The following is a 12580-nucleotide window of genomic DNA, read 5'->3' as shown; positions in this document are numbered from 1 at the left end:
TTTGTTATGGAGTTCAACAAATATTTTTTTATTTACTCTTATTTCATTTGTTCATTTAAATTTATGAACTTTTGAATTTTAAAAACATGTCATCTTTCATGTTGATTTCTCATATAAGGAACTGTATAAAAATTAATCCAAAACTAATCCACAATTGTTCAATAAAGGGCAATAAAAAGACTAGTTGAGCAATATAATTAGTAAAATGTAATAATAGGCAATTGCCAAGTTAAGACACATAGCAGTTAATTAGTGAAGGGATGGGCGGGCTGTGTTGCATCGTCATATAAATTACAACATCTCTTCATCTTCCTTATTTGTGCTGGTTGCCTGCTACAACCAAATTAAGCCAAAAATGGGGGAGGGTAGAGAAAGGAGGACACGGAGAGATGGACATATAATGTCCAATGGCCTGTCATGGCTGATCAATGGGACCCTGAGCCTCTGCCCCCTCCATCCTCAGAGGACGACAAGAAGGGGAAAGACAAGAAAAACAAAACTGGCAAGAAGAAGCTGAGTCTCCAATGGGTGAAGGCTTTTTGGTAAACGTTCTTGTCACACTGTTAAATATCACCTTACTAATGAGGTGAAGTTGCAAAAAATTTGAGTTTGCTAGTATTTTATGCTCACATATTCTTAAAGTTCTGTCTTCCAAAAATATTATAAAGATTTACGAATAATATATTCTAAGAAGATGAAGAAAAAATACAAAGACAAAAACGACTGCATGAGCTCTTTATGAAAGTAGTGCAACCAATAAAAATCCTAAGACAAGTATGGCAAGGCGTTATAAAGAGTTGTGTAGGTTGCTAACTCAAATAGCAACAAGCAACAAGGGGGTTGGAAACCAAAGAAGCGTATAATATTGTTATTCATAGTTTTAATAGGATCTTGAAAACTATCAGTATAAGTACATTCACCTAACAAATGCAGTCTTCTACTTCAACCACTATGTCTAGCTGCAATGAGAATAATATTATTGATGGATTTGGTATAATAGCAGGAATTAAGCATAAGGAAATAATTCAAGGCAGCTCTATGAGACCAAAAAGTGCTCTTGAAAGGGCAAGAAAAAGAAAAAAATTATCTAATCTCAACAGGTACCATTAGTTAATTTAGTGTTGCTCTGTTAAATTTTAAGATTGTGCTACACATTTCTGAAAACTTCCTTACAATTTTAATATTTTTTTTGTGCTACAAGTTTCACAGAATTCCTTGGATCTCACACCAACACTTAACACTAGTCAAGTATATTTTCATTATCCAAAAATACTTTTTATCTTTATTCACAAAAATTCATTTGTTAAAGTAAGTAATTATCTTGTACTATACACAAATTGAATCTCATGTTGATATTGGAGATCTTACTACGTTGCTAAATTTTTTTGAATTATTAAAACAGGTTTGCTGCTCTTTACTGTAAATGTTTAGTGTTTTTTTTATATACTTCGGATGTTAAAAGTTTGGATTCATATTGTTTAGCATTTTTATAGGAGCATGAAGAAGACTTGAGGTTGCTGGTTGCAGTTGCTGTTGCTGGTTGCAGTTGCTGTTGCTAGTTCCAGTTGCTGGTTATTAAGTAGTACATTAAGGACTCATTTTTCATTATTTGCTACTTGTATAAAAACATAAACATTTGTGAGTAACCAGAAATATCATTTCCTGGTTACAGACTTACATTTGTGTGGGTTCTTTTGTCTGCTTCTAATCTATACATGTACAAGTGTGGGTTCTTTTGTCTGCTCCAAGCCATAATCACAATCTCACAAGCAACATAATCAAAAACTAGCCCTTTCCCATTGCGTAGTTCATCAAAGTCCTCCAGCTTTCCATGCTTGCTATACCCTTCTAGTAAAATGTTGTATGTAATATCGTCTGGAGCCACTCCGAGACTAAGCATCTAAGAGCATATTAGCATTTTTCATCTAGCCTTGCTTTTGCATAGCCCATTCATAAGCACATTATAGGTTGCAACATCAGGGATGCGTCCATCACTCTGCATCTCCTTTAGCAACTTGAAACCCATTTTTATATCACACAGAACACATCAATGACCATGGTAAATGTAGCATCATCGGGCCGCATCACTCTACTGTCCATTCTTGCATAGGCCATTGAGAAGGGTGTTGTACATAATTAAATCAGGTTTCACACCTTTCCTTAACATCTCATGATACATTTCCACAGCAAAGCCAACCCTTCTATGCCTGCAGTTCCCATCAATTAAATTAGTAAAAATAACATTCATTTGGCACCAATCCTCTGTCACACATTTCATCAAACATCGTCTAACCTACTATCTTTGCAAAATCCATTAATCAAGACACTGTAAGTATAGGCATTTGCATCGGGAGAAACATTTATGTCCTCCATAACCCTTTTTAACCTAAACCCTTCCTCCAAATTTCCCAATTTACAGTAACCATCGTATTGAAACTAACAGCACTAGGCCTCAAACCCCACTTCCCAATTTGATCAAAAATCAACTGGGCTTCTTTTATTTTACCTTCTTTGCACAAGCTGTGCATCAGAATGTTAAAGTTGCACACTTTAGGAGGGTACCCACAATCCAAAATCTCCGAGTAGAACGCCCAAGCTGCCGCAGACGAAATCAACTTCATCAACAAGTCAAGAAGACGGCCACAGGCTTGAAAACGGGACGCCAATTCGATGCTTGCGAACCAAACGGAAGCACTGAATCACGTCAGAGACAAAACCAGAATCAACGTGAGCGTTCATGAGAGCATCGAACACGAAATTGGATTGGTGGGCGGCTCTGGTTTGGAGAAACGATGCGAAAACGGAAGCAGCGGAGTTCTTCCCCTTTCGAGAGACGACGGATCAGATGAGATCCTGAGCCTGGGAGTGTATTTGACGGGCAGAGAGGAAGGAGGCCATGGCGCAGTAAGAGTGGATAGTGTGGCGGAAGGAGGATCGAGAAGAGAGCCATGTGAAGGACCAGAGGAGAGAAGACAGCCATGTGAAGGTCGAGAGAGCAGTTTTGGAAGATGGCGTTAATTGCTGCCATTAAGTTGAAGATACAGCAAATTTGATTGTGTTTAATTATTTGATGACGTGGCAATTTCTGATTGGAGGGACAGCCAATAGGAAGGCATTTTGAGACAGCAGATCTCGCCTCCAGTCACACGCCTCCCCCCCCCCCCCCCACACACAAAACAAAGAAGAGTTTTCTGCCGACTGTTGGTTGCAAAATTCGCAAGCAAGAAAACGAAAGTAGCCTCCAATTTCATTCCGAGCATCAATGGCACTCAATCTCCGGCAAAGACAAACCGGTAACTCTCCAGATCTCTCTGTATCTTTGAATCTGACTTTGGCTATATTCAAACATAGACGCACCAGTACGCGTATGAGTAAATGGTGAATTTTCTCATTTTCTATATGGGTTTTGGATTCATTTGCAGAGTGCATAACTCGGATGTTGAATTTGAACCAACCGGTGAATTCGAGTGGGACGGCCAACGAAGAAGTGTACAAGATCTTGATCTACGACAGGTTCTGTCAAGATATTCTGTCTCCTCTGATCCATGTCAAGGACCTTCGCAAGCACGGCGTAACCCTATACTTCCTGGTTGACAAGGACCGCAAGCCTGTCCACGACGTCCCGGCAGTGTATTTTGTCCAGCCGACCCAAATCAACGTCCAGCGTATCGTCGCCGACGCCTCCAGATCCCTCTACGACTCCTTCCACCTTAATTTCTCGTCCTCGATCCCTCGGCCGCTGCTCGAAGATCTCGCTTCGGGGACTCTCAATTCCGACTCCACTCAGCGGATTTCCAAGGTACACGATCAGTACTTGGAGTTTGTAACCCTAGAGGATAACTTGTTTTCACTGTCCAATAAACCTTGTTATGTTCAATTAAATGATCCATCGGCCGGAGACCGTGAAATTGAGGACATTGTTGAGAAAATTGTCAGTGGGTTGTTCTGTGTGCTGGCCACACTTGCTGTGGTTCCTATTATCAGGTGCCCTCGGGGTGGGCCTGCAGAAATGGTTGCTTCATTGCTGGATCAGCGATTGCGTGACCATTTACTGGCGAAGAATAATTTGTTTTCAGAAGGTGGGAATTTTGCAAGTTCTTTTCAGAGGCCCATTCTATGTATATTTGATAGGAATTTTGAATTGTCAGTTGCAATACAGCACGATTTTAGGTATAGGCCGCTTGTTCATGATGTGCTAGGTTTGAAGCTGAATAGATTGAGTGTGCAAGGAGAGAAGGGTGGGATGAAATCTTATGAACTGGATAGGTCAGATCCGTTTTGGGTGGCAAATGGATACTTGGAATTTCCTGAAGTAGCTGTGGAGATTGAGACTCAATTGAACAAATATAAGAAGGATGTCGATGAGGTCAACAGGAGAACTGGCGGAAATGAGGGGGCTGAGTTTGATGGGACAGACTTGATTGGCAACACCAAGCATTTGATGAATGCTGTTAATTCTCTGCCTGAGTTGACTGAGCGGAAGCAGGTGATTGATAAGCATACTAACATTGCCACTGTTTTGTTGGGTGAGATCAAGGAGAGGTCACTTGATTCTTTTGCCAAGAAGGAGAGTGACATGATGGTTAGAGGTGGCATCGATAGGAATGAGCTTCTCAGTGTGCTAAAGGGTAAAGGAACGAAGTTAGATAAGCTGCGGTTTGCAATCATGTATCTTATTTCTTCTGAAAGCATTCCTCAATCCGAAGTGGAAATGGTTGAATCAGCTCTGAGGGAGTCTGAAGTTGATACCAGCGCATTTCAGTATGTTAAAAAGATCAAGTCACTGAATGTTTCATTGGCTTCTGCAAATTCAGCTAGTAGGAGTAACATCGTGGATTGGGCTGAGAAGCTCTATGGGCAGTCAATTAGTGCTGTCACTGCTGGTATGAAGAATCTATTATCTAGTGATCATCAATTGGCACTGACAAGGACAGTTGAAGTCTTGATGGAAGGTAAACCAAATCCTGAAATTGATTCTTATCTCATATTTGATCCTCGTGCTCCAAAGTCAAGCTCTGGCACAAGTAGTAGCCATCTGAAAGGACCATTTAAAGAAGCTATTGTTTTTATGATTGGTGGTGGCAATTATGTGGAGTATGGGAGCTTGCAGGAGCTTGCCCACCATCAGCAGCCAGCCAAACATGTAATATATGGAACAACAGAAATTCTGACTGGCAGTGAGTTTGTTGAGCAGCTTGCACTTCTGGGAAAGAAGATGGGATTAGGCAGCAGTGGTGCTCCATCAGCCCATTAAGATGACATGTTATATTTTAGTTCAAAACATACTGTTTTTTGGTCAGTACGTGCAAAAAGAATGTGCTCTGTAACACATCATGCAATGCGGTCATTGTACACTTGAAGCTGTTGAAATGGAAGCAATGGAGAGGAACTATCGCCATATAATTCCTCATGACTTCAAGCGCAAATGATGGTACTTAGTAATGACGAATACTGATCTTTAAGGGAAGTGGTAGATTTCTACGCTTATGGTTTCCATCTTTTTTGCTGTTTTTTGGCATTCATAGAATGATTCTTAATATTTCCCCCATCTCATACATAAGATTTTGTGGAATGTCTACTACCTACTTGTTTCAATTATTTGTAATGCATCTTATTGGTAACTATTGGAAAGAAAGAAATAGGATCATTTTCTCTGTTCAAAAAATCATGGACCTCTGAATTCTAGGAGTAACTACTTTAAGATGCTGAAAGAGACTTTTTATCCATCAGACAAGTTTAAAACTTGTTCCAAGTCTTGAGTCTAGATAACTCAACTCAAAAAGGACCCCAACTTGAATGCTTGCGCCTCTGCCATTTCTGATGTTCATGGCAAAAGATCATAGACAACTGATCTCTTTGGAGCAAAGATTTGAATTCCAAGTACTTGGGGTCTGAAGATAGCTTATAAGAAACCTTTTTGACCCTTTGGACTGCATCCTGAGGAATTTACCCTTTCAACTTGAGACTTGTATAACTCCATTCAATACAAACCAACAATGCCTGCAATAACCACCTTGAGGGATTGGATATGAGACCTGTGAGGCTGTGCCCTTCTCTTCATAAACTGAAAACAAAAGTTTTTACAAAATGTGTTATCCTTGTTACCTGGCGGAGTTAGAAAGAAGAGCTTTATTCAAAACAACATAATTGAGGAATACTCAGGAAGAAATACTCTCTGCCAGGCGTGGATAACACCTGGAATGACAGAACTCCTCCCTTTATTGAGCAAAGGAGATGCTTTCTGTAAGGTTGAAAATAATAATAATATAGTAATAAAAAGATATTAATATTTTTAGAGTGCGAATTTGCACATGCGTTCACATTTCATCAGTGTTTCATATCTACATTGGTTTAACTGCTAAGTTGTGCCCATGGTTCTGGTCCTTCCACTGCTATGGGCCCACATTCACATGCAAATTACAATTATGGGCAACCACATGCTCCGGAGTATGGGCAGCCAGCTCCATACTCCCAATCTGGACCTCCTCCGCAGGGCTATGTCCATCGATACAATGAGACCAAATATGAAAATCAGGCAGCCAGTCAGCCTCCTTACAGTGGACATGGAGGTTCACAGCCAGGGGTCTACCCTCAAGGAACACATCCAGGCTATGCTCAGGACCAGTATGGTAAGCCACCACCTTATGGCATGCCGCCGCATGGACCTCCTTCCCAACATTATGGCCAGCCTCGGGCTAGTCAACCAGGTGATATACTGTATCAAGGTCCTGTCTCGTCAACCCAGCCTTATGGTCAGACTGCTTCACCTCAACAGGGGTACCCATATTGAAGTGGGCCAATGCAGCAGCAATCTTATTATCTTACCCTCCATATGGTTCATCTGCTGCTGATGGGTACAATCAGATGCAGCCTCCCTCAGGGTCTGCCCCAGTATATCCCCAGCAAGGCGGTCAGCCTATTTCAGGATATGGTCAGCCTGGGGGACCGCAGGCTCTTGGATATGCTCAAGGAGGTCCTACTGGAGGTTATATGTCTTCTTTCCCATCTTCACAACCAGGTTACACTGAGCAGCCAGCACCTCAAAATAATTTAGGCTATGGTTACCAAGGTGCTGCAGACCCTGCCTATGTCAGTGCTCCTGGTTCGGCTTATGGTGCACCGCCAACCGGGCAAGCTGGTTATGCTCAACCAGCTCAAACACAACCAGGCTATGATCAATCTGCTCCGCACTCAGGTGGTTATGGAAATGTAGCAGGGAGTGCGCCTGTCGGTCATGGGAAAAGTTTGTCACCCCAACCAGGCTATCCCCAGTATGATTCAACTCAGATGTATGGAGCCCAGCGCTGAAATTTTTGAAATTGACCTTAGGAAAAGTTTTATCCTTTTAGGAGTGAAAATACTTGAACTGTTCTCTTTACTTTCTCATTATGCATAAACTCTTAACATTACCAATCAAGACCAACTGGTGACCAGTTGGCTGTGACTTGAACAATAGCAGTGATCTAGTCATTTCTTTTGAAGTCGTTAAGTGATTGTTTTTGTAACTGGGAGTGTAGCTGAAATATGAATAATTATTGTAAACTGAATCATCCACCAACTGTTAATTGGTTTTAAAGATGATGGTCAGGTATGGACCTGGTTGTTCAACTGAACCATAATTCCTTCTCCAAAAACTTCAGGACTTGTTAATGTCTTCCTAGAATGTTGCCGTACAATTTTTACAAGCTAGGCACTACTTTGAACCTGCAGTTAACTGCGAATCTTGCATTAGCATATGTGTGATAGACCTCTGCATGAACATGAAAACAACTTTTGTATGTGATAAAGCCTTGATGGCATGTTATGACACCAGCAAGCATTTCTTTAGATGCTAGTGAATTTGGGAAATGACTTAATTTCTAGCATTTTGTTTTGTACTACAGACTTGGAGCATGATAGGAAACCATCACTAAGTGAACTACCTCTAAAATGGAATGTTACCATAATGGCACAATATTTGACCGTTAATTTCGGTCAGATATCTCGAGTCGATATGATTATTGAAGGCTCTCCTAGATTTAAGCTGAGCTTCCAAACCTGAGCATAGTCTGAGTTCCCGCTGGAAATGTGCAGCAGGCATAACATAAGTACTGTTGGAAATTGTGTCAGTCGATCCCTCTTATAATTGTATTGGCCTTGGGTTCTGGGCATAGTTGAATAGCATAGAGGATACAAGAGCTGCAATTTTGTTTGTGAAGGCAATTTCCGACATCAGTTCAGCCTCAGCGTGTATTCTGGGACAGTCGGGAAGAGGAGCACCATTTGATCCGACCCATTGGAGACTCAGCCTCAGCATGTGTTCAACGACTGTGTATCGTGCAGAAAACTCAGATCAGATGTCACCATTTGATCCGACTCTATATTTGCTGTGCTTGTTGCAGCGCATCTGAAACAACAGATCCATCTGTCTTCTTTCCTGTGTTTGAGTTATGTGTGGCCACGGCAATATATAACATAGTTGCATGAAGTTATCCATCTTTATCTACCTAACCCACCCATAGGTTATGGCCATAACCTCTCTTGAGGTTAACAGAGCATTAAAATGAACATTTTACGCTCATATTTATACAGGGCCGTCTTAAAAATATTTATGGCAAAATTTAATTTAGTAGTCTTTTAATAATATAAATAAATATTAAAAATTATTTAATTTTTACTTTATTTATTTTTTGAGATACAAAATTACTAATTAAATTTTTGTATTCAAATTTAAAAAATAAATCCTTTTCAATTGACAATATAGACAAAAATATATATATATATATATATATGAAAACGTAAAAATTTAATAAGTAAAAAAATATGAAGAGTTTATAAATAGGTCTTGCAAATTAAAAATTTACTAATTTATTGTTTTTTTTTTTAATATCCAGATCAATGTAGATTCTCTAGATGAAATTTTCGTTGTCTAAAGAATCATTTTATCAAATTATCCATCTAAAATAATACCATTTTTTGTCCATTTTTTTATTATATTACTAATTTACACTTTATTATTCATCATTAACATTAAAAAATAATCCGTAGACTTAAAAAGTTAAGGTCTCTTTGTTTAAATGGCATTTCATTATATATTATCTAATATTGAGAAATAATCTATGAATTTGAGGAGTTGGAGGGTCTCCTTCTTCAAATAAAATAACAAAATAAATAGAACATGAATTCGAATAAAACCATCATAAAATAAAATTAGTAATTTTGTATTTTAAAATATTAAAAAAATTAATTAATTATTAATTTTGGAACCCCACTTTTTTGGATGCCCTAGGCATAGGCCAGTAAGACCTATGCTTTGAGTCGAGCCTGTATTTATATTTCTTTTTCTATTCTTATCTCATTTTTTCCATATCTTTCTTTTCTTACCTCTGTCACTAAAAGTCAACATATTGATCCAATAAGTCTTTCAGCAACCATCTAGCGATGGTTCCCCATCTCTTTCTCTCTTGCTCGTGTCATTCCAAATCTAGAGCAATCGAGACCAAATTGTTCCAAATCTTAAATAGTTTGTAAATGAAACAACTATTTCTCTATCTCTCTTTTTGGTTCAACAATAACCAAGGTTTATTGACTTCGATCACTATTGAATCAATTGCTAAAAATACCATCACTATTTCATGATAAAGTTTGTTGAGACCTTACTAGTTCAAGGACCACATGATGGCAGCGACAATAAGTATTTCTTTCTTTATTATTTTTCTCTCTCTTCTCCCCCCATCTCTCTCTCTTGTATAATGCTTAAAGATCTTCAAACCCAAATTTGCATTGATTTAGGTTCAAGATCTGAAAACCCATATGAAGATCTAGGTTTCTAGATCTTCAAACTCTTGAAAATCTAGAAATTCAAATGCCAATTGGGTTTCTAAATCATCAAGTATTTGAAGATCTTCAAAACCAAATAAGATCATCTACATAGATTTTTTAATTTTGTTCAAGGCATGTCAATGATTTCATTTGATTTTTAGAGTTTTCTATTCTATATCGTTTTTTTGACTTTTTACAAGTATTTTATTTTTTTCTTTGTTAGTAAAGGCATTTTGGGGCCTTTAACAAAATTAACTATTGTCACTTAATAATCAAGGATACGTGTTGCACAATAATTAATTTAAAGGACGATCGGTGCTATTTTTAAAAATATAAGATGGTTAGTGAAATTTAGCTAAACTCTAGGAGTGATATGACAAATTTATCCTTTTATTAAACAACCTACGTATAATTACACCAAACTTCCTTGAGGTTGAGTGAAATTACATATAAACACTTGTGTTTCTGTAAATTATAGAAACCTCCCATGTTGCTTAATAAATCATGTAAATTAATCATTTTGCTCTTAATTTTTTGTCCTCTTATCTTTTCTTTCTCTCCCTCACTCGACTTTTTTACATGGAATATATATTTCTTATAAAAAAACACATTTTAATTACATTGAACCAGATACATGTTTTCTTAAATACATATATAAACTAAAAATAAATATATATTATCTAAAACATATATATGACCAAAAAATATAAACTAAATATATATATTTATATGTTCTTTTTTTGATAAACATATATTTATATTTTCTAAACAATATATATATGAATGAAAATATAATTTTTAATTATAGATATATATATTTTTTAAATATTTTAACTACCAAATATATAAAAACTAATAATATAAATTACATTTTCAAATTACTAAAATATTTAAAATATATTCTCAAATCTATTTACAAATATAAGATATATATATATTTTTATGAAATGACTCCATGAGATTTAGTGAAATTGCTTTGACCATTCCTATATTTGTAGGAATAACATGCACTTCCCTAATTGATGATGCAAATTGACCATTTTGTCCCTAATTTAAAACTCATCTCCATTTTTCACTTTCATGGAATTTCTTTCTTCTACATCATATTTCTTCTTCTACATCACTAACTCATCGCCCATCATCTCTTCTTCTTCCTCTATATCAATGATAGTCTCTTATCTCTTTTGTGTACATGCATACATCTCTTTTGACAATAGTTTCAATTGTAAGTTCGTGTTCCCTCTATGTGTGTATGTCTCTTATCAATGATTTTTCAAGTAGTGGATTTCTCATTCACTAGTCTCATTTTCAAAATTAACGAACATAGATTTTTGGGTTCAACGAATCCAAGTTTTTAAGTTGAACCTTTCTTCAAATAATTTTGTATCATGATTTATAAGTTCAACTAGGAATAACCCGTGCCTTCAGGCACGGTGCAACTAAAAAGAATTGAACATTAAATTTGAACACGAAATAATCAAACACTGAATTTAGACACATATAAACTCATGTTGCCTTGTATACATTAAATTGAAAATCGTTTGCTCATTTTTAATGTCATGACTTTAGTGAAATAAAAAATGTCAAAAAGTGGATACTCAGCTTGTATTCTGTTGAAATTTGTGAAGAACTTGTAATAAATTTAAATATAATAATATCAGCCTGTATTCTACAATTAAATACCAGGTTATATTATACAATTTCAAACAAATCAAATATAAAAAATTAAATATTAAATAATGCACAACAATCAGTACTATTCAATCTAAAAGAAATTAAAATTAAAATGCACACCAATTAGTACTATTGACATCAAATTATAACTACATAAGAAAAACAAACATTATATTGTCATACACTAAAATAATGGGTTAAAACCTTACAAAAAATGGGTTAAACCTTTCCAAAATATGTATGATTTACAAAAAAAAATTCAATAACATGTCTTCAAACATGTGTTTGCCCAAACTTTCTCCTCATTACTTTCTAAAAAGTCTTTGTATCAACTTGTATGTATCCCCAATGAGGAACATGCACAATAATCTGGTAATTTGTGGAAACAAAAAAAATATAGATTAGTACATTTATTGAAAATATACATATATCAAAATACTTTGATATTGAAATTACTTTATTACATTCCCATTGAAGCAAGCTAGTCGTATTTATCCTTTTAAGCTCTATAAATTTTTCAATCCAATCCTACAAAAGTCAATATTTCAAATTATTATTAAATTAAAATTTTATAAAAAATTATATAATCAATAGAAATAAATGCACATGGTTACCTTTTGATAAAATGTGATTTAATTTATATAGAACACTATAACAACACTTTAGGATAAACAATATTTGTAGTAGAATCCAAATTATTTTTAGGGAGGAGAATACTTATACGATCAAATGATGTACATCTGGACAATGCCACATATAATTGCCCATGGCTAAACACTGACATGCACAAATCAACCCCAACAAATTGAACAGATTGTCCTTGAGATTTATTAATGGTCAAGGCATATGCCAATTGAACTGAAAATTGACGTCTTGTCATTTGAAAAGGCATTTCTGAAGAAGATGGTGTCAAAGATATCCTTGGTATGAATGCCAAATTACCAAACTTTTCTCCAGTTAAAATTTGAGCTTCAATTATGCGAGTGTTGCACCTAGTAACCATCAATCTTGTACCATTACATAGTCCATCTTTCGATGCAATGTTTCTCAACAATATTATAAGACAATCCATTTTCAACTCTAACTCAAAAATTGGAAGCCTAGG

At 36.3% G+C, this 12580-nt stretch overlaps 2 protein-coding genes and 1 pseudogene across 2 annotated transcripts; 2 read left to right on the top strand and 1 right to left on the bottom strand.

Annotated features, from left to right (window-relative positions):
* Positions 1-830: 830 nt before the first annotated feature.
* LOC127802186 (putative pentatricopeptide repeat-containing protein At1g09680) lies at positions 831-3251 on the bottom strand (annotated as a pseudogene).
* LOC127800976 (SEC1 family transport protein SLY1-like) lies at positions 3015-5578 on the top strand. The gene is made up of 2 exons (XM_052335694.1): positions 3015-3293; positions 3423-5578. Exons 1-2 carry the CDS (start codon positions 3263-3265, stop codon positions 5252-5254), a joined length of 1863 nt encoding a protein of 620 aa, XP_052191654.1. The 5' UTR covers positions 3015-3262; the 3' UTR covers positions 5255-5578.
* Positions 5579-6394: 816 nt separating this feature from the next.
* LOC127802185 (uncharacterized) lies at positions 6395-7308 on the top strand. The gene is made up of 2 exons (XM_052337892.1): positions 6395-6725; positions 6776-7308. The coding sequence occupies exons 1-2, from the start codon at positions 6395-6397 to the stop codon at positions 7306-7308; spliced, it is 864 nt and encodes a 287-aa protein (XP_052193852.1).
* The last annotated feature ends 5272 nt before the right edge of the window (positions 7309-12580 follow it).

The sequence above is a fragment of the Diospyros lotus genome, chromosome 5 (genome assembly GCF_014633365.1).
Source record: "Diospyros lotus cultivar Yz01 chromosome 5, ASM1463336v1, whole genome shotgun sequence".
Taxonomy (NCBI): Eukaryota; Viridiplantae; Streptophyta; class Magnoliopsida; order Ericales; family Ebenaceae; genus Diospyros; species Diospyros lotus.
This window is presented reverse-complemented; position numbering and strand designations above follow the sequence as displayed.

What these genes read in the sequence shown, in the direction of transcription:
- LOC127802185 (XM_052337892.1), top strand. Translation starts at nt 6,395, where the DNA reads ATGGGCCCACATTCACATGCAAATTACAATTATGGGCAACCACATGCT. An exon ending in AGGTGATATACTGTATCAAG is followed by an intron (nt 6,726 to 6,775) that starts GTCCTGTCTCGT and finishes TCACCTCAACAG; the next exon opens with GGGTACCCATATTGAAGTGG.
- LOC127800976 (XM_052335694.1), top strand. Translation starts at nt 3,263, where the DNA reads ATGGCACTCAATCTCCGGCAAAGACAAACCG. An exon ending in TCTCCGGCAAAGACAAACCG is followed by an intron (nt 3,294 to 3,422) that starts GTAACTCTCCAG and finishes ATTCATTTGCAG; the next exon opens with AGTGCATAACTCGGATGTTG.